This window comes from Meleagris gallopavo, chromosome 2, assembly GCF_000146605.3.
Source record: "Meleagris gallopavo isolate NT-WF06-2002-E0010 breed Aviagen turkey brand Nicholas breeding stock chromosome 2, Turkey_5.1, whole genome shotgun sequence".
NCBI lineage: Eukaryota > Metazoa > Chordata > Aves > Galliformes > Phasianidae > Meleagris > Meleagris gallopavo.
In genome coordinates, this window is record NC_015012.2 from 10,525,538 (window position 1) to 10,551,528 (window position 25,991).

At 40.3% G+C, this 25,991-nt stretch overlaps 2 protein-coding genes and 1 long non-coding RNA gene across 8 annotated transcripts; 1 reads left to right on the top strand and 2 right to left on the bottom strand.

The window, feature by feature from the left end:
- Positions 1-4,308: 4,308 nt before the first annotated feature.
- On the bottom strand, positions 4,309-11,876 carry POLR3F (RNA polymerase III subunit F). Its single transcript, XM_003203758.4, has 9 exons — positions 11,765-11,876; positions 11,287-11,404; positions 10,447-10,514; positions 9,425-9,492; positions 8,555-8,667; positions 7,155-7,298; positions 6,318-6,425; positions 5,544-5,735; positions 4,309-4,926 (listed from the first exon to the last, which is right to left on the bottom strand). The coding sequence occupies exons 1-9, from the start codon at positions 11,854-11,856 to the stop codon at positions 4,849-4,851; spliced, it is 981 nt and encodes a 326-aa protein (XP_003203806.2). The 5' UTR covers positions 11,857-11,876; the 3' UTR covers positions 4,309-4,848.
- Positions 11,877-11,923: 47 nt separating this feature from the next.
- DZANK1 (double zinc ribbon and ankyrin repeat domains 1) lies at positions 11,924-25,970 on the top strand. 4 transcript variants are annotated; one of them, XM_010706577.3, is made up of 13 exons: positions 11,924-12,151; positions 12,887-13,040; positions 14,334-14,451; positions 14,825-14,921; positions 15,660-15,781; positions 16,284-16,366; positions 16,767-16,884; positions 17,822-17,935; positions 19,043-19,135; positions 20,858-20,980; positions 22,737-22,901; positions 23,481-23,709; positions 25,390-25,970. In XM_010706577.3, the coding sequence occupies exons 1-13, from the start codon at positions 12,043-12,045 to the stop codon at positions 25,563-25,565; spliced, it is 1,701 nt and encodes a 566-aa protein (XP_010704879.1). In that variant the 5' UTR covers positions 11,924-12,042; the 3' UTR covers positions 25,566-25,970. The 4 variants fall into 4 exon arrangements, with proteins under 4 accessions (XP_010704879.1, XP_010704882.1, XP_010704880.1 ...); XM_010706580.3 differs by lacking the exon at positions 20,858-20,980; XM_010706578.3 differs by lacking the exon at positions 19,043-19,135.
- On the bottom strand, positions 14,157-20,927 carry LOC104909526. Of its 3 annotated transcripts, XR_792382.3 has the most exons (7): positions 20,845-20,927; positions 19,924-20,021; positions 18,237-18,456; positions 16,487-16,616; positions 16,273-16,394; positions 15,686-15,816; positions 14,157-14,430 (listed from the first exon to the last, which is right to left on the bottom strand). It is a non-coding gene; the product is annotated as an uncharacterized LOC104909526 (long non-coding RNA). The 3 variants fall into 3 exon arrangements; XR_002111608.2 differs by lacking the exon at positions 20,845-20,927 and having other exon boundaries at positions 16,487-16,604; positions 19,924-20,120; XR_002111607.2 differs by lacking the exon at positions 20,845-20,927 and having other exon boundaries at positions 19,924-20,120.
- Positions 25,971-25,991: the final 21 nt, after the last annotated feature.

Consider the following 25,991-nt stretch of genomic DNA (forward strand, 5'->3'; position numbering starts at 1 on the left):
ACACAAGATGGCGGCACCCGCGCCGCTGTTCCACCGCCATCTTGATTAAGGGCATCCCGCCCGCCGTCCTGCGTGACACTAAAAAACGTGGCGGCGGCAGCTGCAGCGTCAGGGAAGCCACGTTAGCTAAGGGCGAATGGAGAGAAAAGGTGCCCCTACCAAACACGGGGAGGCGTCAGCGGGAGGAAGTGGAACCGAGTGGAGGCGGGGATGATGTGTCCGCCGCTGCGGCTGCGTGCAATGGCGCCGCGTGGCCAAGCGCGTCCACAGAGTGGCGAGCTCGTGCTAGGTCACGTAACGGTGTGTGCGCGGTGTGGTACGTTAGCTAAGCACGGCCCTGCGAACAGCGACAAATAGGCGTGCTTCCCGTTTGGATGAAGGGATTTAAGAACGGGTTTCAGGACTTCCAAAAAATTGATAATTTGGGAGTATATTTTCGACGTAAATACGTGGCTTGCAAATTGTCAAATGGAACGCGTTGGGTTAGCAGTCAGACATTCAACTCAAAAATCTGACCGTGGTTCTCTAACACACCTTCACAACCCCTCCCTCACCAGAGAGAAATACCCCTCCCTTCACAGTCACACCTTATCTGTGTCACCGCTTTTTGGCAGTAAGCACAACTGTGAACAGCTGTCAAGGATGAAGCACAGGAGGAGTCATTTCATCCAAAATCTGACCAACACCTGAGTCAGAACTCACCGAGAACTGCAATCCCTACCACCAAACCCCACTGCTGTGTCACAAAAAAAGGTCACGTATCTCACTGGTGCTCGTTTTTTTTTCATGTTTTTATAAAAAATATATACTTAAAAGTTTTGTTGCTTATATACATAAGTATATAAGCACTGAAAGTAATTCTCCCATTTATTTTCACGAAACCTATAACAAAGAGCGCAATAACACTATTTAATAGAGCAAATCCTCAGCTACAAAACACTATTTTTCAGCATAGTCAGCTGCATCACACAGATTAGCTGATGTCACTGTCACCACTGCTAAAATGCATCAACCACCACCTCACTGTGCTCACATCCACTCTCTGGTCTCCTGAAATGCTCAGCAAGTATCAATGAATGTCAGTGGGTACCATTTTCTCCACATGCAGGCATTCAGTTCCACATCTTTGCTCCATATGCATTTCCATAACAGACGCCATTGTGTCAGACTGCCCTTGTGCTGCCATCACACAGCAACAACATGTAACGGGATACTGATGGGAAGGTTCAAACTCTACTGCCATAACATCATCTGCCTCTGATGTTGTGGGCCAACAATATAAGACATTACAGTCAGAGCAGTCCTCGTATATTTTATATGCAGCCCAAGACAACTCTCTTCACTCCATGAGGCCCAGACAAGCTAACTGCTTGGACACCCATGGCCTAAGAGCTCTCTTTTCAGAGTCTCAGAACAGCCATACCCGGATGAGGCAGAAGATGGCACTAAAACAGCACCAGGTAAACAACCATAGCTCCAACAGTCCCACAGAGGTGAGACGTGTAAGCAGACTAAACTGAAAAAAAGAAAAAAAGGAAATCTGAATAGCCAATCAACTAGAGTTTTCACTATCAAAGCTTTAAGTTTGCCATTAACGTCTTAAACTTTGGACTGCAAAGGCTAGGCATGTTAAACAGTACCTGGGAGCTGTACTTTCTCTCCATTCACAGTACAGCCTGACACTGCAGTTAATGCTTCTGGAAACATTAAACATTTACATTTCATGCCACATTGTAAAGGGGACGGCTTTGCCAGGTAGAAAAGAAAACTGAAAGAAGTCAGGAAGGAAAAAAAGATTGAACTTATTAATGTTACCTTTTTATATTTATTCCCTTTTTGAACAAGGCGATAGGCCACGGAGGTTCATGAAGATCCAGAATGACAGAAAGATCATCCCTCTCAATTAAATAGATCATACAAGCTCCTATTTTACAAATAGCAAAGAGAAATTGCTTTACTTTTCCCTATAGGTACATTTTTTTTCTAAATTCGAGTGTCTTGTTACAGCTGCAACACTATGAGATAGCTTTGTGGACCACAAAGGTAAGGCCATCTAAACCAGATGAAGCCAGTACAAATGAAGCAGAATTGAGAGGGCTTAATAGACCAGCTCTCCACTTACAGCATTCTCTGAGAATAGGCTCTGTCTCCTTTTCTCACTGCCAGTAAATATGGCCATACTGCATGAAGTGACATACTTGCACGATGTATCATTTCCATGAAAGCTGTCTTCTAGCTGATGCAAACAATTTGCATTATCTCTGCTGCAGCAGGATGCAGACTCTGTTGTGTTAGGCAGCCTTCATAAGAGGCAATCCCAGTCTCACGCTTCAGTGAAATTATCTTTGGTCACATAACAGATGCCTGAAGCTGAGGTTAAGATCAGTGAAGCGAGAAGCGGTTTTCTCAGGCTTCAGTGTGCTCCATGATTAAAGACAGCAGAGAAAGAAAAAACATCTCATAATTTCACCCCCCACTTGGTGACAACACTTCTTCCTCTGTAGAAACAAAGATGTTTCTCTGTCACCTCAAGAAACAATGCTGCCAACAAAAGAAAGAGCCAGCTGTGGGTGCACACACTAGCTAACACCATCAAACTTGTTCCCATTCCATTCTAGTAGCCTGTCCTCCAAAATTCCGTCTATATTAGCCAACTCCTTACTACTTGGAGTCAGAATTCCTTGCTTGCTGAAAATTCAGTTGCAGAAGCACTTGGCCATCACCCTCCCAAAAAATGTCCTGGAGGGCTTATTTACAGAGTTCTGAAAACAGACAGATGCAACAGGTCTACTATTGTGATCAACTCCACTGACAGTTTCCCAGTGCCGGGAGGCTATCACAAAGATAAAGTACTTGTGTAGGCATCCTACAAAGCTAAGCCAGAGGCAGCAAGTTGTACTGAGACCTGGCTCTCTCCACAGAGTTCGTGTATCTACATTGCTCTGCCCACTAGTACTTCACCCCCAGCCCTCTGTTATTGTGGATGGTGGAGAGGCAACTGTACCATATACGCACAATATTCTCATTTATGAAAATGAGCTGACTTTTCAAGATGTTGCTTGATTATAGGACAAGGAAGAGGTGACGTAATTAATTTCCGTAACTGTTGGTACAAAAGCCTGTTTATTTCCAAAGCAGGATTTGAACACAAAGACAGTATCACATCTCTAATGATGCCAGATAACAACAGTCAGAAAGCTGTATCTAGTTGCCTCAAAGAACAGGTCCGTGTTCCAGCATGTCTTTGGCCATGATGAAAGGGCAACAGGCTTATGAAAACATGAGTCTAGAGATGTACAGAGAAGGAGCATGAGAGGCTATGCTCAAAAGAAGCACAAATTCACCTGCATTAGAAATAGTGTGGCCAGCAGGAGCAGAGAGGTAATCACCCCTCTGTACTCAGTACTGGTGAGGCTGCACATCGAGTGCTGCGTTCAGTATTGGTCCCCTCACTACAAGAAAGACATTGAGGCACTGGAACGTGTCCAGAGAAGGGCAACAAAACTGGTGAGGGGTCTGGAGCACGAGTCTTATGAGGAACAGCTGAGGGAGCTGGGATTGTTTAGTCTGGAGAAGATGAGGCTCAGGGGAGACCTCGTTGCACTGTACAACTTCCTAAAGGGAGGTTGTGATGAGGAGGGGTTTGGTCTCTTCTCCCAGGCAACAAACAGGACCCGAGGAAAATGGCCACAAATTGTGCTAGGGTAGGTTTAGGTTAGACATAAGGAAAAAGTCTCTCTCTCAGAGAGTGGTCAGGCACTGGAATGGCTGCCCAGGGAGGTGGTGGAGTTGCCATCCCTGGCAGTGTTCAAGATGCGTCTGGATGAGGAGCTGCGAGATATGATTTAATAGCAATGATAATGGGATGATGGTTGGACTAGATGGTCTTGTAAGTCCTTTCCAACCTTGTGATTCTGTGATTCTATGATTCTATGAAATTGGCTTTACATCACAGGAAGATAAGACCTTGCTTTTTGATGGTATGCCAGTATCATGCATTCTTCAGATCACAAACCATATTTATGTACAAACAGCTGTCACTGGTACTTTTTGTAATCCTCAGGGCATAAAGACAGCCTATAAAATTTTTCACTGTACCTGCATTACCAGGACAGAAGAGCTGTTTCTCATCTGGAAAACACATCTTCACAGAATACTTACATTCAGAATTTCAGCTGACATTTATGTGCATGATGCAGCTGCCAGAATACAGAGCACAGATTAGATAATCCTGTAGCTGTCAAACAGTAAATGCAACAGAAATGTCACCAGACCCTGACAGCAGTGGAGAAAATGAAAACAAAAATAGATAAGAAAAAAAAAATCAAATACAGTTTTAATCATAAATTATAGTAGGTAAGAATGATGGTAAAGAATCATTGATTTCTATTTTACATAGGGATAAATGTGTCAGCTTTAAGACTTAAGCTCCCACCAGCGCTACAAGTCTGAAAGCAAAGTTTAGGATCTAATTCTTGGCAATGCTCATTAACAAGTTTTTCTGATCAGCTGATAACTTATTTTCTTTCAAAGTAAGTTCCTGTTGAGTTCTCAACACAATCCTTAAGTGTGATACATCACCACACAGCTGTTCTGCGGCACTTCTCAAGTCACGCACCCCTATTTTGTACAAGATGGGATCTATGTTTTCACTTCAGCCTTGATCTTCAGTGCTGGTTTGACTGTCAGTCCACATACAGGACTGCTCACACAACCGATGTGTTGCAGCATTGAGTTTACTTAAAAAAAGGCAAAGGAACTTCACATCTTGAAGTTGCTCACCAATTTAGAAGCTGCTTTGTCATCTTAGCTGTGAAGAATGGATTGAGTTTACAGATTTCTTTCACCTTAAAACTCCAGCCATTCTGTCATATAAATACAGTTAGATGGAGAAATCTCACCACCTTCATGGCAATCATCAAAAACCTGGGAAAGAAAGACGTGGGTCAGTAGAGTAACTGCATACAGCAAGCATGAGTTCACTAGAAGTAGCACACCTCATGATTCTTTCTCCATTCTAAATAGAAAAGCAGTAGTGTAGCTAAGAACAAAGTCTAGGAAGTTCAGGGTCAGTTCTGAGGAAGAGCAATGTGAGCACAACAAAGCAAAACAGACCCCACTGTAATAAATGATGCAACAGACATCTGGCAAATTTTACCTATGAATCAACTCGTGATCCTTGCAGAAGAGGCCAAATGCTAGACAGATGTGAGTTAGCTTTTAAAAAAAGATATAAATAGGCAAAGAACACAAGGTCAGATAATAAAAAGTTATATTTTAGAACAGGCGGAACTTGAAAGCACTCTGTAACACACAGTAGAGGAAAGAGTCAGCATGTAAGTGGGAAATCATAGAAACTCTGCCCCATACACCATACTTAAAGAATCACCAGTGATGCTCATGAGCATCATGAGCATACTTGGCTTAGAAACCCACAAGAATCACTCACAGGCATAACCTTCATTCACACCAGCTGCACATTTTGGATACAGTCCTTCAAATGGCCATGTACCACCTATACATGTACAGAATTTGTTACTTACTGGACAGAGTCCGCAGGGTGTCCTGACTAATCCAGTGGGTTGTATGAGAGGACTAACAGCTCTGTACAACTTCATCTGTCCATCCACACTGCCTACTGTCCCTTCCTTTGCAGCAATAATAGTCATCTCCACTTTGCCATCGTATATTAGTGTATTTAAAATGGTTTCAATGTCTTCCATAGACAATTCTACCTAAGAAACAATTTGTAAAATAAATATCGGAAAGACGTATGCCACTGAGTTCTGCAATGGGGAAAACAAGAGCAAACCCCCACAAGTAACACATGCTCAGAGGAGCCCTTCTAATTTGTCCCAGATACAGGTACAGCTCTTACTGGGCACCTGATAAGGTTACATAGATAGAAAAAAAAAAAGCAAACAAATGCCTTTCCTCCCAAGACTTTTTGGGTTACATTAGCCTTCACTGGCCCAAAAGAATTTTCCTATGCACCTCAGGCATCTACATTATCTTAGCATGATATATTTCTAGTCCTACAACAAAAAAGTTGTGGAAGACAAGAATACTGTTGGTGGTGACCAGCAATGGCCTCAGGCTGTGAAAGCTTTGACACGTCTTTGAAAACCCACACATATGGACTATCCTGGAATTCCATACAGCACCACTGGCAATCCTCAAGAAGCAACGAAGCAGCAAAGTCTACCTCCACTGCAGTAACTGCAAGGAACTAGAGCACTCACCAAACTTGCAGGACCTAACTCCCGTAGCTAGTCACATACTGACAATTCTGGGCAGAAACATTAATTTATGCTGACCTTACTGATACCCAGCTCACAGATGTATTTCCACACCTCGTGGGAGGAGGCGAATGAGCTGTTCCTCTGTATCATGGGGTTCTGTTTGCTCTCTCGAGCCGCTTCTGCCTGAGGAAAAAAACACAAAGACAAGTTGTAGTCAGCACTCATTGCCAGAGCTTTCTTCATAGCTCAGTTTTGGGCAGAGTGCAAAGTGTTGTTCTGCAAACCAGTTCTGAAACGTTGGTTGTTTTTTTTAAATCATTTAAAATTATGTCCTCAGGACTGATGTATGCGAGATAACGAAGTGCATATCCAAACATAATTTTACACTGAATATGACACAAATTTACATAGTAATTTCTATTGATATGAAGGAATATCTATATTTTGTTCTGTTGGCAAAAAAGTATTTCTGCTGTAGCTGGTGTTAGCTTAAAATATTTTTAATGAACAGAAAATGCTGCAATCTGTTTAGTGTAGAACAGGCTTTTCCCTCAGCCAGACTACAGGAGATCATCTTCCAGGCAGAGCTGACTGTCTGGTGCCTTTTAGCCTCTCAGAAATGAGAGCTTTGAGGAAAAACAACAACAACAAACAACAACAACAAACAAAAAAAACCACCAGTGACTTTCGCTGTTGGTTTGTGTTTTTTTTTTGGTCCTGTGTCTTTGCTGCCTAGCCTGTCATTGCAGTTTGGAGAAGGAAGATTCCACTCACTGTAAATGGTACAAAAAAGTGTAATACTTACTTACAGAAAGCACTATGGAAAACTTAAGCCTTGTCTATCACTGACTTTAGAAATAAAAGAATTACTTGCAAATACAAATGGAGGATCAATTTAGTAGTGGTGCTTACCTTACTCTGCAGAAATTTAAAACACTGTTGATTTAACACCTCCACAAATTCAGACTCAAAGTCTTGGTCACTGTACCAGGCCCCACCGGTCACTGATCGGTCAGGCTGCAGGTTATACAGCATATACACCTTCTTCTTGGACGCCTGGTAGAGAAAGCACACAGCTCTGAATAGATGAAAGTAAAATCTAAGGCACAGTAATGATAGCTCGAGTCAGCTGGATTGATGTGTACAACTCCTAGATAAGATGGACATAAAGAGAAGATTTATACACTGCTAGTATGGAACAGGCCCTGCAAACAGGACCTGAGCTGGAAACCAGAAGAGTGCCCAAATAACATGCACATGCCAATGATTTGCAATTAAGCAGGTAAGGCAGAGCAGGATGCTGCATAAGCATTACAACAGAATGACAAAGTACTGAAAAGAATAGCCCTATTCTGGTATGTGGACTATTTGCATGTAAGATATGAAAGTGCTTGAGTAACTGAAACAAAACAGAATAACCAAGACTAAGAATCAAATGTTTTAACACTTTTAAGACAATAGATATCCAGTATCAATCAGATAACTGAAAGCTTGAACAGCCTGCAGAGAAGAACAGCCTTACAAAGGCACCTGCAAGTATGTAACTGTATCACTGCTACCATACACAGTTACAAGTGCTTAAGTATTGCTTTAAGAGATACCACCTTGTGGTATAAACATAGCAAAACTGGGACCCAGGGAGACAAAGTACTCATAAGCAGGTCGCTGATTTAGATGGAAACAGTGATGAAGATGGTAGGTGGATGGTGGAAAACCCAGTCAAGAGACAGAAAGAACTTAGTATAAACAAGTCAGCAATCAACAGAGGGAGGATGTGCAGATGGCAGGAGTGTGGACGCCTACAGACAACAGAGACATTGAAGTATAAACCTAGAAGCCCACTGGGATGCTGGAAGCAAAAGTTTTAAACAACCCAGGCTCTTCAGTAGGTTTTATGTCCTCAAGAACATATATGGAACAGCAGAGAAAAGGGAACAGAAACATGACAGTAGTTTTGTCCAATTAAGAACTAAGAGCACTGAAACAGTGATTTGATAATAATGCTATGTCATTAGCAGTAGTGTGAACAGTAATAGAACAGCATATTAATAGTGATGTATTTATTACTTACATTATTAATTCATTTGCTAGTAGTATGTTTATTATTTATTAAACATTAAAGCCTCTTGGATCTGGCACACCTCAAACGTACATTATAAATGTTAAGAGTGAAGTGTTGGAACACGTGCAGCGACAAAGCTGGAAGCAGAACAAGGTTTCTCTGCTCCCTGTTCCACGTTCAAACAAATACAGCAAATGTAGCAAACATTTGAAAATGTTAAGAAAAAAAAAAGAAGTCACAAACTACTCACTGCCACAGATTTAACTGCTTTAATTAGTTTCTTGCTTTCCAAATTTTTCAATATCTTGTTGATCTCCGTTAAAGGCAAATTACTTTTGTATCTAATGTCCCTGCTCCAAATACCTGTTTAAAAAGCACAAAAATGAACAGAAATGAATTACAAGAAGCAGATATCTTTTTCTGTAATGATTCACAAACCAAAAGTCACAATGTTGCTTGCCAGCCAAAGGATGCATCTCCAATCCTACCACCCTCAGCAAAAGAGAAGGGAGGGGAACAAGAAGATGAAATAAAAATCACCTCATAAAACAGAAGAAAAAACACCACAGTCACCATCTCCATCTCTAGGAGCTCTTATACGTACAAGTCATTTGGCCTCACAGAATTGTTCTTGCACGTTTAGGTAACCAGTGTTTGCCCTAAACATTACAGCCACTTCTACCAGCTCTCTCTCATCCGGTGTGCAAAGATTCCTACGAAAGCCTTGTTACTAGCAGTGATTTCTGCTGTTAGTGCAGTTACTAAATCCAGTAGAAATATAATGTTGTCTTTTAAGTAGTGAGTGTTTTGTACAGATTTCTCAGTTTCACATTCCCATAAATAAGCCATAATTCATATTCTGAAAATTCATATTTTGAAAGAGGTCTCAAAAGGTCAGACCAGAGAATTTGTTATTTTAATAGAAAACTATGTCTTCCTTTGTTTTTAATAAGTGGACACGTGGAACATTAGCTAAAGAGTTGTTAAGTGTACTCTTTATTTTATATCTGTACTGTCTGGACAAGAATTTAAAAGTTTGGACAGAAAAAGTTCCATAAACAAAGTTATTACCATTCACCATTATAATTTATTATTAATTATAATTACCAATATAAACTACCTTTGTTGCCTGCATCTTCTATAATTTGGTAAACCAGCTTCTCCTGATTGTCGGAGCCTTTCATTTTACTGTGGAGTAGAACAGACAACGGGATTTTTTTTTTAGAGTTTGAAGTTTGAAAGAGGGTGGATTTATTTTAAACCAAAAACAAATACTATGAAAAAAAACACAACACAGAAAGGAAGAAAGAAGCCCTACACAATAAACCAGTCACTGACAAATAAAATACATGACACCAAATCTCTCTGGATCATTCTGAGCCTGCCAATGAGAAGCCACAGTAAAGAGAAAACAGCACAGTTGAAAAAAATAATAATATTAGTTATTTAAAAGGTAAGCAGGAATCACTCAACTTTTCTTAACAATGAGAAGTTCGGAGTCATATATTAACACAGCTGCATAAGGTCAAACACTCAGTGCATAATTCAGGATCAACTGTCCTAACAAGGGGACAGCAGAGTGCTTCAAGCTCTACAACAAGCCTTTTCTCTGGTCTGAGAAAGCCTGAACTTAGGAATCTGTTTCTAATGCATTGGAAAGAGAAGTTGAGATACGTGCATGGAAGATAATTTTGAAGGACATTTCTTTCTAGAAGTAAATCCTGGCATCTCCTACTCAGGTTCACATAGGCATCACAAAACATGACTTTTTTGAAAGTACATTTTAATAAATCAAATAAAGAGCATCGACAGCACATCAAGTGGTTTTCTGGAACTGCTGTAAGTGCTGAGGAAGACCACAGAACTACAGTTGTAGATGCTGTGGCCAAGCTTCAGCTGGGTTTCATCTGAGCATACACATCTGCTCACACAGATCACTTTGCCAGATGAAGAATTCTGCTAGGAAGTTACTGGAGCCTCACAGTAGACTCTGTGCAGCAGGAATCAAAGAACAGTTTCCAGGATTGGCTCAGGAGAATTAAGCGTATCAAGCAATTAAATTCTGTTACTGCATTCCCAACAATGGTGCACATCAGTTGCAGAACTCTGTTCAAGTATTTATTGCATAAGCACAAGGCTCACCTTGCATTTTGAGACTCTTTGATTCTATACAGGAGACCTGAACTGCTCCTGAGAAGGTCCAGTTGCCCCTGTGGGAAATAGGCACAGCACATTAACTTTCCTTCTAACAGCTTGTTTTCAGAACGTGGTAAAAAATCTCAACTCGTAAAGAAAATAAATTTACTTTCTATCAGCTGAATAAAGAAAACAGAAAAACAACACTTCGAACTGCTAGACACAACAATAGCATTGAGGATATTATTTTTCCCCTATGACCATCCATTTATCACTAGCTATCAGAAATAACAAATACAGTTCCAGCCTCTTCCCACAACATTGGTGCACTTCCAATTGTTTCTCCTAACTTTCACCTTGTACAAGGGACATCGAGCTCTTGTATACTTCCCACGAAAATGCTCATTCACACCCAGATATCAAGTGAGAGCTCTACTGGACAAGAACATTAAACAATTCTGATTTCCAGTGGAAGAGATGGGGGTTCTTATTTTGTTGGTTATGTTCTCAGTTTTGTAGAGATCATCAGAAAACTGCCAGCCAGGTTCGAGAATGCCTCACAGAGGCCAATTATTTGCACAATAGATGTTAACTTTGTATTACAGAATGAAAACAGTACATTCTGAGAAATGTTTTAACAGGTTGTAGTGACCACTATAAGTAGTCATGGTGGTCACAAGAGGTTATGAGAACCAAAATTAAGCCATGAAAACTGCCAATTATGGCAAATGGCACTAAATCCAAGATGAACTTCCTAGCCCTGCCCGGCTGGGTGCTACCATGCAGCCCATTCACATCGAGAGAGCCTCAGGCTGAAGCAAAACGAGGGAGTGGGGAGCACCCTACCATGGAGAGCAACCTGTTGATGGCCATGGCTCGCTGCTGGGCCTCCATGTGGGGCATGTCATTTTGGATCACCTGGTCCGTGATGCCGTGAGGGAACTGGTGACACAGCTCGATGATCCTGGGGGAGGAGAGAAGCAGTTTGGGAACCAAAGACTGTTGCGCCTCAAACCAATCCCTTGAAAGGTTATCAGAGCCGGGACGAAAGGGAAGGAAAAAAACAGCCCAGGAAGAAGTAAGGACGAACCGCTTTTCAGCCACTGCCAACGAGGAGACACAGCGCCCGGCCCCGCTTCCTATAAAGACGCCTCTCCACCTCATGGAGACACGCCCTCAGCTCTTCCTGACAGCGCTGCTGCTCCATTTCATTTTTAGGCTGTTCTCAACAGCAACGCACCGAGCCCCGCCGCTCCCCGCTTCCCCAGGACCACGAAGCCTCTCCCAAGAACAGGGGGCCGGAGCCAGGGCCCGGCCAGCGCACCTGCTCTCTATGTCCACAGGGTCGGGAACCTCCGGCTTCACCTTCACCTCCGCCATGACGGCGGGCTCGGCTGCGCGGGGAGATGACGTCATCGGGACGCGACGAGGACCCGTTGCCGAGCGGCGGATCGCGGCGGCGCGCTGAGATGACGTCATTTGCGCGCGACGGTGCCTGTTGCTGCGCAGCGGGACGCGTACTCTCGGACCGTGCTTTCGTCAAGAAAAATCGTCGTCTGCTTTTCTGTTGTCGTTCTGTTTTAGAGATCACCGCTGCGAAGGATGACGGCGGGCTCCGTGTCAGTGCCGCAGGTCATACCCCTTCGGAGCCCTCTTCCAGGGAGGGCCAAGCACCGGATAGACACCAGCACTCGGGTAGAAATAAAGTCAGGTACGAACTGCAGCTCTGCCTCCGTAGAACCTTTTCTCACGCGATCGTTTGAACCTTTTAGCCTCCATACCGTTGTTTGCAGATAACTGTGGTCTTTGTGATCTCTATCACAGAATCACAGGATGGCCTGTATTGAAAAGAACCCATGCCTACAGGCATGGGGCATCCACGACCTCCTTGGGCAACCTGTTCCAGTTTATGATCTTCCTTAAGTAACCTGGAATGTTACCTATTTGGGTACACCAAATATATTTGCACCAGCATTTATTTTTTTACATGCAAACAATATTATTGACCCAGGGTTACTTCAGTACTGCTTCCGAGGTGAAGCTCTGCAAGCAGTTGCATTTTGCTGTGACTGCAAAGGCAGCGTAGGAAGGCACCCTGTGCCAGGCTCACCCCAGCGGCCATTCCTACATTCCTGAAACTCCACTTGCCATCAGAGGAAGAAATGTTTTTGTCTGTTGCTAGAACAGACAAGTTGCTGCAGCGTTTTCCTGCAAAACCACCGTATGGCTACTTTATGAAGAGAAATATTGCTAGTAATGAAATTGCAGTCATTTGGTGAACAGATTTTCAGTGAGAAACAGTTTTGTTCTGAACTTTTATGCAATTGCTTCTTTATGTGAGAAAAATCAAGCACAGTACTGAGTATTTCCAGAGTTGTAGGGATGGTGTTTGTTTTTTTTCCAGTTCCTGCACAGTCTGACTAATTACTTTCTCTGTGTTGTTCAGATACACCTGAGGTCTCTATTTATTACACTTTAGATGGAAGTAAACCAGAACTTTTTAGGAAACCTGGCTATGGAGAGCATAACACTTTTAAGTATAAGAGTCCTATCACGTTACCAGTTGGGAAAATAACAGTCAAGGCTCTTGCAGTTACCAAGTAAGTATCCTGGTTTAATTGATTTCTGTTTTGGAAGGGACAAAAAGCAGCAGCGGCTTGGAGCTGTGCTGTTTAATGCAGTCTGTACTTAGCAAACAAGAGGCAGCAGTCTCCCCAGCCAGTTTGCAACCTAAGTGATCTTTCTGGGTTGCTTTCTCATATTGCTTTTTATTCATTAATAGTTTATGGGAATGGATTATCTCTAGGACGTTTACCTTCCGGGCTGTGGATGTAGGCCAATGATCCCCAGAGGCTATGGCTGAGAGACTAATAACATACACTGTACAGTGGGGTCAGAACAGCCAGAAGAAAAACTATTATGGTGTTCCTTGGGGTCAGAAAGCACCCGGTGTAGCTTCTGTGGGAGAAGCATACAGTGCCAGACCTCACATTGTAAGTACAACGCTGCATGTGCAAGAGTAAAATAAAAATAAAACAGAGAAATAAAACAGAGAAGTAAAATAAAATCAGAGAACTGGATTTTGCTGCACAATCTTTCACTTTCTCCTAACTTCATGGTTAGTGACACACAAGGAACACATGCATTCTCTGTTGTATTTTTATCCTTTTTTTTCCCAGTGCAGCTGGGAATCTGGGCTTGCTGTTCCCCACTATTAGCACCAGCAGGTAGCCTTTGCTTGTGTCTGCACTGGCCTATGACGGCATTATATTCCCTGTGCAAACCCTAGGTCTGTATGTATTTTCACATATCGCTATCTGAATTAATAGTTCTTTCCAGCGTTTTATTAAGACATTTTTCAGGTGCACCAAATAGATGCTCTGGAATGAAAGCAAATTCTGAATTGATAGCTTGTACATTTATGTCATTTTAATGTTACTGCTGTAATTTAACAAGTGAGAAAGTAGAGAAGGCAGATAGAGATGAAATTAATAGTGTGCTATCTGCTGCTTGACTGGGAAAATGAATATGAGATTCTGAACAGAGAAGAATTCTGTCCTTTGTTGCCTGCAATGCTGGCAAACAGTAGTTATTCCAGAAAGCAGACAAAGCAGCATCAGGTGTTTTATAGGTAAAAGATGTTGAGGAACTAAACTATCCATATGTTTTACTGTTAACTTCTCAGTGTGCACGTTAACTTCAAAATAATAATAATATCAAAACAAAGCAGACGTTTTTGAGAGTGTTGCCCAGGATTGTGCTTACTAACTGAAGTAATGACTTGCAAACTTAGAAGAGATGTTTCAGAAGATCAACCGTGTTCACCAGTGGTTTCCTTTTCACTGCACATGGTCTTATGGCACGTTTATAGCTTTGTGATCATTGACTTTCAGGGACTGCAGGGAGAGTGCTGTTGTAACAAAGGTGTTTCTAGTAGAGTACAAGCAACCAAACATCCTCTTCTCTATGGAAGACGATGACAAGAAGTTCCTAAAAGATATCACAACACAGGCAAGTTTTAGCAACTGTAATCTCTCGTCTGAATATAGAAAGTTGGATGTATGATAGTGCTTAGAGATTAAAACTCGACTGCCTGTATTTTTTACATATTTTATTTTCCCTGTTGCTCATCTTTGCAGCCTCAATCCTTTTTATAAAATGAAATTTATAAAATGAAATGTTTTTTTCTTTTCTCACTGTTCTGTCATGACCAACTCGGGTTAAATATATTTAAAATATATTTATCCTCTAAATTTTTCAAATGCTTACAATGAAAATAAATACTTTAATTATATCTTTTAAATCATAACAAATAACTATAGTAAGGAAGGATTAGAGCAAAAAACAACCAATCCTAAGTAATCCAAATGAAATCACTTCTTAGGAGAAGGAAGATGAAATGTTCACTACAAAACCAAAGAAAAATGGAATGGATGTGGAAATCAAACCTGCCTGGAGTGAATCACCCCGGGAATTCCAAGGTATGGTATGACTGTGGGAAATCAGAACAGACTTTTTTTCTCTTAGCTGAAAATACAGTGCAAGGTTTTCATCTTATGTATCGTTAAAATATAGATAATTCTAAAAAACATCTCAGTGGACAAAACACCTTCTGAGAAGTCCAATTTCCATTTCTCAACACTGCAAATAGAGAACAAAAATTGCCTTCTATACATACCAGGTTGCTTATTAAAAAGAAAAAAATGTGATTAATTTCTGAGCAACATAAAAAGCCTTAATCTTGTACAAGAAAATGACATTAAATTGATGGGATTGCAAATTTGTTTGCAGTAAGGTTTTAAATAAATCCACAAAGCAGAAACAAAAGCTTGATGGATTTTTATACATAAAGGCTGTTAGCCTGTGGTAACAGCAATGGGAGTGTTCAAGAGCAGGGAATCATATTAATGTTTGTGCATTTTACTCTTGGTTTTTGAAAGTGCAGGAAGGAAAAAAAAAAAGCTTGAGCTTTTTTTGAGCAAAATATAAAAGGAAGCTCTTTTGGAAAGGAAAGAGGTTTCTTCTAGTTTAATTTCCTGTAATTCCACACAGTTTGTTTTAACCCAGAATATGGATGTGAAAATGAGTTATGGATTGCTAGAAATATGCTTGCCTATCGAAATTTAAAATTTGAGAGTATGAAATAGTCATATTGACATATATGTTAACTGTGTGAAGTGAATACCACTTAAAGTGGAATAACAAGTTTTTGATTTTAGACTTGGAAACAGCAAGAAAGACTGACCGCAAGCCCCTGCAAGGACCACAGCTCCTGAGCAGCCCTTTGGGAACAGCAGGGTATGGAGAGGATTCCTCAGCACTACCAACAGAGTCCTTACAGGCAAGGAAAGGGGCATGGAGGATAACTGTACAAGTCTGTCCAGAAAAGAGAAAGATAAGAAAATTTGTGATCATTTTTATACAATCTCTCGGAAACTAGTCCTTTGGCTGTACTGTACAGTACTGATTTAAAGTTATGGGTAAAGACACACTTCAGTAGGAAAGTAGTTAACAGTAAAGACAAAACCAAGCATGACAGATTACCAATGCCTGCATTGTTACAAATCCCTTTCTAATACATTACTGAAACTGCAATTAACAAATATTTAAAACCTAAGATTTAAACATCCTGTCTTGGATGAGACAATTTTATTTTTTTTAAGAATCTCTGGGTCACTAATACAGCTAGTGGGAAATGTATTAGATATTCCTTAAAGCAATATATTTCAATGCACTTTGTCCCAAATCACATGTCTTTAGTTGAATTAGCTAGATGCATTTACGTGTGTTTTGTATGCATTTGGCAAACATTAATTAATGTACAAGAATTACCTTTCTTTCAGTTTGCCAGTTCTGCAGTGACCAGCCGGAAGAGCCTGGCAAGCACACAGGTGGCGAGGATCCAGAGGGAGAGAGATTTCCTCAGGTAAATGACTTCTATTGACATCTTTGTCCTTAGAAAGAAGCAGAGCAATTGCTTCCAACAACCAAGTTGATAATGCTGTGAGACTCTACTATAAATAAGAAAAGCAAGACAGATACTCACAGTAGAAGGTGACACAGCTCAGGTATCACTAGATCTTACATGGTGAGTAAAAATCATGAAACTTTGTAGCAGCAGCCAGAGAGCTTCCACCCAGCAAAGCTCTTCCTTGTTCAATCTCCTGCAAAAAACACTGGGGAATGGCCTAGTGAGCCACCATAGACTAAGAACCACAATTTACAAATCAGTGGCCTAAGTCCAGACACAAATGGTTCCAGATTTGTCATTGTTATGCACCAGTACATCACCAAAACAAGATCAGCCAGCTTGTTGTTGTTTTCAGATGTGCATACTGCTCTGCACCTCGCCTGTCTGACCCCTCAGCTCACTTCTGCCAGGAATGTGGCTCTCCTATCCCACCTGTGCCAGTGCATCGCTTCCCATCCCCTGAAGGAGCACAGGTCAGAAAAAAAAATCATAACACAATGAATCCTCTTTGGAGGAACTTCCTCAGCAAATTACATATTAATTGTTTAGTCACTCTTTCATTTGTGAAGTTCTTATTTATTTTTTTTTGTTTGGAAATTTCAGCAGTGGGACCAAAGTAGTTATTCAATGGAGGGCAAAATCAACTGGATTGCTGTAGGTGCCACGTATTTTAATAAGGACAACTTTATAAAAGTAAATTGTATTTTATTCACTTGTGCCAGGAAACATCACCAAATTCAGATTCCTCCTCATCCTGCAACAACGACTGCATCTTCAGGAGCTGCATATGCATCTTATTTCAGTGCTAACTAGTGAGGTTAGTTAGTTAGTAACTAGTACCAATGCCATAGCTGTAGAAGATCCATCTAATATGCCTGAAGATTTGAACAGTGGTATGTGTGTATGTCAGAACACCCTGAGTTTTTGCAGTTATGTCTATAACTGTCTTCCATAAGCTCTTCCCAGGAGATAATAACCTTATCTAATGAGTCAATGGTGTTGTTTTTTTTCCCCGTGTATCCTCAGAAAGATGTCTTGTCTGAGACAGTGCTGTAGTTTCCAGAGATAACTGAAAATATTCAGCACCTCTGTAGTTAAGGTTCATAGTTACAATGACTTGAGCTACCTACACACATTATGATAGCATTTAAATTTATTGTAAAGTAACTAACTTAGCACCTTTCTGGCACATGTATCAGTAAAGCATTCTCTTTGATCAATGTCAGCTTTTATTTTTTGCTGTCAGTCCACTGACTATGCTGCTGATATAAACTCTAATGAGCAAGATATAGAAAATACAATATTGTGACATTTATGACAATATTGTGACAAACTGTCACAATATCATTAATGATCTCATGATAATGTTAATGATCTCCTTAATAAGATGTGATACATTTTTTCTTTCAGATGGCACCATGTCTTGAATGCAAACATCTCGTGCCAATGAATACGCCCACTTGCATTGTGTGTGAATCACCAATAGATCCACAACTGCAGCCCCAAAACAACACCTGCTTTAAGGTAACTGAGAATAAATACAACAACATCATAATTTAACTCCTGGCATGCATTTCTTTAACAGGCGACAACTCTATGAATATTTTGATCTAATGTTAAATACCTTAAAGAAGCATTAAGAGTTAGTAGAGTTAAAAAGCTTGAACAGGAATAATTGTTAAAGACAAAAACACATAAGCTCAGGAAGGCACACTGAAGAGCACCTGAGGTAGAAGCCCCAGTGACAGGAATGCATGGAATTATATTTAGTAGGGATCATCTTATCAATTAAGTGTATTAAATATATTCTAATTACTCTGCTTACCTCATCTGATTGTGAGTGCTCAGTAGAGGTCAGCTGGAAGGATCAGGGCAATCTTGGTCAGTGATCTGAAAGTGCTGATGGCTTTAACTGGACAAAATTGGCCCTATAAAATACTCCCCCCGTGCGGGCACGTGGACCATGGGAACCTTCCTCAGTCCTGCTGCTGAGGGAATAGGTTGTCGAGGGGACTGATACTGCACATCAGCAATTGGTTGTGGAGCTGTTGATAAAAGGGTTTTAGTTTCTATGATTACAAGACCTTGCTTGAGGATCAACATTTCCTTAAAAGAGATGGGATCCACCTCACTAACAGGGCAAGGGTATCTTGGCTAGCAAAATATCTTTATCAGGCTGACCAGATAAGGAGAGCTTTAAGCTAAGAATAATAGTGGAATAAAAGTTCCTAACAGCCCTGTGAAGCAGGGCTGACAAGCACAGGAACACATAATCAACAAAACAAGTTTTTTGTTTTTTCCTTGCAAATAGGGCTCCCTCTGTTATGCGTGAGTGCAGTGACTGCACAAGCTGACACTAATGATTTGAAAGGTCTGCGGGTATTGATACTGGATCTCGAGTGAATTGTACTGTAGATTAAATAAAATAAAACTGGCACAAACATATGTAGATGTGTGACAATCAGGCAACAGCTTAACAAAAATCTGAAGTCCACAGCACAGACTTAAAGTATCTCTTCTACTTGCAGAGCTGAATAAGCATAGCAATTTCTAAGATAAAGTCCTCTTGCTATGATTGTTGTTCACTGTTTTCAAATACTGTATGAAATGTATTCTTTCTGTATTTAAAAGGGCAAAGTAATTTGTCAGGCATGTGGCACAGGAAATCCTCTTCACCATAAACATTGTGTGACCTGTGAAAGCAAACTGCCTGAAACACAGATGGTAAGGCTTGTATCGACTGCGGTAGCATTAATGAAATCAAACCATAAAATTATTTGCTTTTCAAAGCAGAAGTCATGTCCCTATGTGCCTATGTTACAAAAGCAGAGAATCCCGCCCACATGCCATATTCTGGATCAGTACTCCCACAGATGCACCATCACAAAGGACAAGCTAAACATTATATAAATATATCCTATACTTTCAAATTTCTCCTGTGGAAATCAGGACTGGAAATGCTATTGTCAAAACTCAGGATGCTCTTTAAAAACAGGTAGCTGTGACTCCTAGGGAGTCCTGCTGGTATTCAAATTATTTTTTAATTGCAATAGAGAACTAGAAGAAGGTCGTTCTCATTGATTTAAATTACTTTGTGAAAACAAAATCATCTTTTACATTATTTTTGTTATCTCCATTTGCTGCTGCCCCTATGCAGATGAAGTTCCCATGTTTGTATTTAGCGCTGACTCTGCACCAAAAAAAAGTAACTGTTCCCTCTAAAATTGATGTTTGCTTCAGGTCTCATTTTAGATTGCTTATTGAGTACCTTGGAAGAACTTTATTTTCACTTCTGAAGAGGGAAATCTTGTATGAAAAGCTTAGGATACAATTCACGTCTTCAGATTCTCACATAAAAAAGAGAGAAGAATAACAATTTGCAAGTAAAAATCTGATCATTATGGCAACATCCTGAGTTTTAAAACCATCAGTAGCTAGATGCAAAGGTCTCTGGTATAGCCAGTGAGGTGTCACTTCAAAGTGAACTTCAGTAGGAATCTGTACTTACTTACCTAAGATGATCATGTGTTTAACTGCTTCACTGAATGTAAGCATTAATATGTAACTGCATAAAGTTGGCATGTGACTTGAATGGTGAGCTCTGTAATAGCTAAGAAAGAAAGTTAAATGCTCATTTAATCATCAATGCTCTACAAACTTTACTGACAATATCGATTGGTAATAACCAAGAGTAATTCCTGAATAACTGATTAACTGATCATTAGTAACGATACTGATATTGCTATTTATGATTATTAAATAATTTAGATGTAGAACATGATTAGACTCGTTAGTTCCGTGAAGCAAAACCTAATAAAACATTTTATGCCTATTTGTCCTAGTTAGGATCTATGTTCAACCTCTGGAAGTTTCAGATGAAAAAAAAAAATCTTTCTTTTGCATACCCATGTAAGTAAATTGTAGTTGAAAAACTAGGTAATATATAACTTGTATGAGGTAAATGTGTGCAAAGAAATATCCACGTGGCAGATATCACTGTCTGAACACACTTTCCTAACATACTACAAGAAAGCCTTTAAGAGGTACTGAGAAAGTACTGAAAAAGTACTGAGTCTTGCGTTTTGGATTTCAAAGTACATGTTTACCAGGAGAGAAACCTCCTTGTTGATTCCAAATATACTTACATGGGGCCATATGAATAAGCACTCACTGTAAAAGAACAGGATTGCAAAAGATTTTTTTTGCACTATTTTGTACTAAAACAAACAGTAAATTAATTAGTACCACATTTTATTGTGGCTGTGCAAATAAAAAAGTGGCAAGTTAGAGCAAAGTCAGTCTGTTGCTTATTTTATGTTGAAATAATTCCTTTAGGCTGAATTTTATGTTATCAACGCAGCTTGCTTTCCTGTTTCACCTTATTTAGCCATTGAACTTTTCTTCGTAAGACCTGTTTTCTACCTAATGCTTACCTTGTTTAATTAGCCCATGTTGGGAAGAGATCCCCCCCCACCTTATACCAGTCAGCAAGGGAAGACAGTATTCTGCTCAAAATGCAATCGTGTGAACCACTGTGAGGCACGTTTCTGTGACTGGTGTGGAGCCAAGGTACGCTGGTCTTTTTGTTGACAAATCTGTTTTCATTCATCTGTGAGCTGCAGCAATTACAATTTTCTCTTTGCAAAACTCCTGTCAGATAGTACACAGTTACTACTATCAAAACACTTGCTTAAGGCACACAGGATAAAGAAAAAATAAAGGCTGAGGTTACATCTTGACTCCACTTTAGTCAATGACTTAAGGGTTTAGAGACGTAAATACATTGCCATGGATCAGTGAGCACCACTTTACTCCATCTGTTGAGATGCAATAGCCATGCACTCTGCCAAAGTAACTTATTCATTCAGAGTTAAAGCATAGGCTAACATAACTCAGGTTTTCCTACATTCCTACATCCTGGACTACGATCATCTGTCTATTCAGGCAGCTACCAGAGATGAGATGATGCATGCAACTGTTTTGGCTGAAGGCTTTGTTAAGTAAAGAAAAATATATTCTCAGTGAATGCTCGGTAAAATTTTTGCATGGTACAATCAATATGAACAGTTTCTTTCAGCATATATTTTATTAATATAGCATTTCAAGGTAAGGTTATTTTCCCAGAGTATAATACTTCTTTTTGTTTGTTTCTTTCTGTGAGCTGAGTCTACATAAAACTGAAAACATTCCCCTATAAGCAAACATAGGGGTCAGTACTGGGACCACTACTCTTAATATCTTCATCAATGACATCAATAGTGGGATCAAGTGCATCCTCAGCAAGTTTGTGTATGACACCAAGCTGTGTGGCATAGTTGACATACCCAAAGAATGAGATGCCATTCAGAGAAACCCCGATAGGCTCCAACAGTGGGCCCAGGAAAACCTCATGAGGTTCAACAAGGTCAAGTGCAAGGTTTTGCACCTGGGCCATGGCAACCCCCACTATCAGTGCAAGCTGAGGGCTGTAAAGATAGAGCGCAACTCTGTTGAAAAGGTCCTGGGGCATTCTGGTGGATGGCAGCTAACAATGAGCCAGCAATGTGCCCAGAAAGCCAACTGGGCTGCATCAAAAGAAGTGAGGCCAGCAGGGTGAAGGAGGTGACCCTGCCCCTCTGCTCTGAGCTGTGATACCTCACCTGGAGTGCTGCGTCCAGATGTGGAGTCTTCAGTACAGGAGTGATGTGGACCTGTTGGAGCACATCCACAGGAGGGCCACAAAAATGATCCGAGAAACGGAACACCTCTACTACAAAGATGGGCTGAGAGCTGGGGCTGTTCAGCCTGAGAAAGAAAGAGAAGGCTCCAAGTAGACCTGAGAGCGGCCTTTCAGTACGCAAAGGAGGGCTGTAAGAAAGAAGGGGCCAGGCTCTTTAGCAGAGTCTGTTGTGATAGGAGAAAGTTTCAAACTAAAAGGAGGGAGATTAAGATTGGATATAAGAAAGAAGTTTTTTTTACAATAAGGGTGATGAGGCAATAGAACAAGTTGCCCAGAGAGGTGGTGGAAGTCCTGTCCCTGCAAACATTCTAGGTCAGGGTGTACAGGGCTCTGAGCAACCTGATCTACCTGTAGGTGTCCCTATTCATTGCAGGGGAGTTGGACTAGATCTGTTGGAAAACATGTTTCTCCACATCATGGTGCTGAGATTGCTCAAGAGTCAATTTTGTATCTACCAGTGTTAGTCATCTGGTATTTGGTTAATGTTTCTAACCTAGTAGCTTTAGATAATGTTATTTTACTGCCTTTAAATTCACGTAATGGCTTTTCTCTTCCAAACTGTGCATTGTGTTTCTGTAGTCACAAGTGTCTCATTGAACTTTCCAGCCTGACCCTCCTCCATGCTACTTTACTTGTTTCAAGTGTGGTACAAAAACTCGTCCATATGCTCGGTTCTGTGGGTCCTGTGGTGTTTACATAGAGCCCCCATCAAGGTTGAGCTCTCAAAATGGAGTTCTCATGGATTCTGGAGACTCGCTGAGGTTTTCTGAGGTAAGACACAGAAATTCAAAGCCAGGCTTGAATATAGCTAAAAGACATACTGATATATACCAACAGTGAACTAACTTAACTCCATTCACTTCCTTTTTGAGATGTTGTGCTCTGTGAACACACTGAGAGCAAATACAACCATATTTCTACTCTGACAACTATCTTCTTCACAAATGTAGACTTAGCCAAAGGCTTTAATCCAGTCAATATCAAAATGAGAAACAAGCAGCTTTTCAAAAGTCTTCATTCTTTAAGTAATTTTATCTTAGTATTTGCGTCCTGCTAATACAAGGCACTGCTTTATGCATGTGTGACACTGCTTTGAAAATTCTGTTTTAAGAAAAAGCTGTGACACTTAGCAAGGCCAACAAGTGACCTGATTCTGCTAACAGTCACAAAGAGTTTTTCTCTCTCGATTATTTGTGATAAATTGCATCATTGTTACTGACTGATAACTATAACCAACAATTGTTAATGACTCTCCTTTCTAGCTTTGTCATTCTTTTACAATTTTTATACTGTTTTAGCTGTAAGCCATCTAATTATATTAAACTTTTTCTTCCTCTCCACCCTCGACAGGCTAAATCACTTCAAGCTCAAATTGCCTGGCAGCCTCTTCCTATTTCGTTGTTCAAATCAAGAACAGAACTAAAAGAAACAGAAGATAAAGGAACCCAAACCGTTGGACTTTTTTACCCATCTAGCAAACTGCTGGAAAAGAAGGAACTTGAGTGGGTTTTACACAAAGAAAAGCTGCAAAAGATGAGTGATCACAAGCCTCTCCTGACAGCTATAAGTCCTGGAAAAGGTTAGGAAAAGCTTTGATTTTATGTGATCGTGAACGACAACTGTTATTCAAAACAAAGCCCTGACATATGACCTTGTCTAAATTCAATAGATTACAGTCTATGCCATGGGCCATCACTGACTGACATCCTTACAAGTCTGTCTTCCAACCAGTCTCTTGTAAATGAAATGCCTTAAAAATCCAGTCACCAAAATAGCTAAAAGAAAGCACGTCAGCAATAATAAAATTGTGGCTAATGAGTCCTGAGCAGTCTTCCTAGAGTGCTAATGGTTTGATTACCTCAGATCCTAAAAGATCAGGGACAAATGTATCCTATATCTGAACTGGAAACCAGTGAACAACTCCTATTCCACAGTGAAAGATAGGTTCAGGGAGTACAGCAATGGAGCCTGTTGGGAATGTTATTAAACAGAATTCTGAGGCACTGAGGGTTGTAGCTCGTGAAAAATATGATATGAGGCTTGTCCATGTGAAGAATTTGTATGGAATGGTGTTGTGAATTAAACAGATACTTTGGAAGAAAAATAAACTAGGGAAAGAGACTCTTAAAAGCATTACAAAGATAGGGTTGGTAAAAACATTGAGAGATCTGGTAGTCTCCATTTTACAGCCCCCAGAGGTATCAGTACATCACTCATTGCAGAGACTGTCCATATAGACAGTGCTGTATCAGTATTGCAGTTTCCTTACTCCTTGGCTCTAAAATGTGACATTTTCTCTTAGTAACATCACTGTAGGAAAGACAGCATTTGACTTAACTCAGCATGTCAGAGAGCTTAATTTAATCAGAGATAATAAAAGATTGGCTCGTAGTGGTGCAGCTTTTGACTTGTGAGAGAACAACTTTCACTAGGAAAGATTGAGAAGAAATTCTGAACTGCTTTTGAGCAACCCCAGATTTGCTAATTTTTATCTGACTTTAGAACAGTCAGCTGTGTTGAAGCTACACTCTCCATTACAGCCTGCCAAGAGCTGAGGAATGTATTTCATTCTGAAAAAAATCAATGTCAGATCAAGTTTTTTATGCTGTTCTCTTACCTTGATGGTAAGCTTAATGAAGGGCTTGAAAGTACATGCATCAACGGGACTGTATGCTGTCACCCAGTGAAAGCTTTGTTATATAGGCCAAATATGTTCCAGAGATTCCAAAAACAATGGAAATGCTTAAGCTTTTCATACGCTCTCCCACACATAATTGAAATGCATGTATTTGGAGATTTAGTTACATAGAGCAGGGTGCCATATAGGCTCAGTTACTATGTCTGCAGCTTTCAGATTTGTCTTATTGTTAGCTGTCAGTGACCTCAAATCAACTAAAAATACATTCAAAAATGTACAGTTGCTAGTTGTACTATTGTACTTTTAACCTGAAATCAAGTTTCTTCTTTACACACGGTCAGTTTAGATTCCAAAGAACTCTGAGACACGATTTTGTTGTGAACAGAGCTGCCCTAAGAATGAATTATATCTCATGGATGAGACAGTATTCCATTTTTTTTTTTTTTTTAAAGAGTATAACTTACTTGATCAGTTACATTTTCTGAAGAATATTCAGTCCTTTTTTTTCTTTTTTATGTCTCTGTGAAAATCTTCTATTTTTTAAATGAATTATCAGATGAGTAGATGAAATACTAATTGTAATGTCAGGGATTTTTCTCCTGCTTAACTCTCTCTGCTCAGGCTACTGGAGAAAACAGTTGGATCACATTTGTGCTCACCTTAGAAGCTATGCTCAGAACAACCTTGAATTCAGAGCACTGGTTGGAGAACCTCGAATGGGAAAGGTAGGAGTAATATCTTCCAATCCAAAGCATCATGAAAAGATTATTCTGGCTGGTAGACAAACACTGGAGTAAGCATCTCAGTTCTCTTTAGACCTTGACCCATTTCTATGTGGAGATTTTTGTTTTTGTTTTCCATTTTTCACTTAGTCTGTCACTGAATTTTTATTTCTGCCTATAGCAGTTTCTTTTCTTCTCTCACCTCAGTAAGAGAAGTGACAGAAGCCAGAAGGCTCTTGCTTCAGCTGTTTTTACAGAATCCCACAGCAGGCAATCAAAAAGAGGCCACGGACATCTATGTAGTTGTTCAGTTAAATAAGCCCTACTAGAAATAGCATTTAGGTGATATGCTTGCCCCTGCTCAGAGCTGCGTTACACCAGCAGATAGCAGTAATTCTCTGTGGTTATATAGCCTACTTTGAGGATAAACTGTATCAGCAGTGGAACGGTGAATTCTTTTCATATCAGAGATAGGGCCTTCAGTGCACCAAAGTGCATTAA

Coding starts and splice junctions, on each gene's coding strand:
- POLR3F (XM_003203758.4), bottom strand. CDS start 11,856: ATGACGTCATCTCCCCGCGCAGCCGAGCCCGCCGTCATGGCGGAGGTG. Junction 8,668..9,424: donor AGAAGATGCAGGCAACAAAG/GTAGTTTATATT, acceptor CTTTTTAAACAG/GTATTTGGAGCAGGGACATT. Junction 7,299..8,554: donor AAGCAGTTAAATCTGTGGCA/GTGAGTAGTTTG, acceptor TTTCTCTACCAG/GCGTCCAAGAAGAAGGTGTA.
- DZANK1 (XM_010706577.3), top strand. CDS start 12,043: ATGACGGCGGGCTCCGTGTCAGTGCCGCAGGTCATACCCCTTCGGAGC. Junction 15,782..16,283: donor TACCAACAGAGTCCTTACAG/GCAAGGAAAGGG, acceptor CCTTTCTTTCAG/TTTGCCAGTTCTGCAGTGAC. Junction 23,710..25,389: donor AGCTATAAGTCCTGGAAAAG/GTTAGGAAAAGC, acceptor CTCTCTGCTCAG/GCTACTGGAGAAAACAGTTG.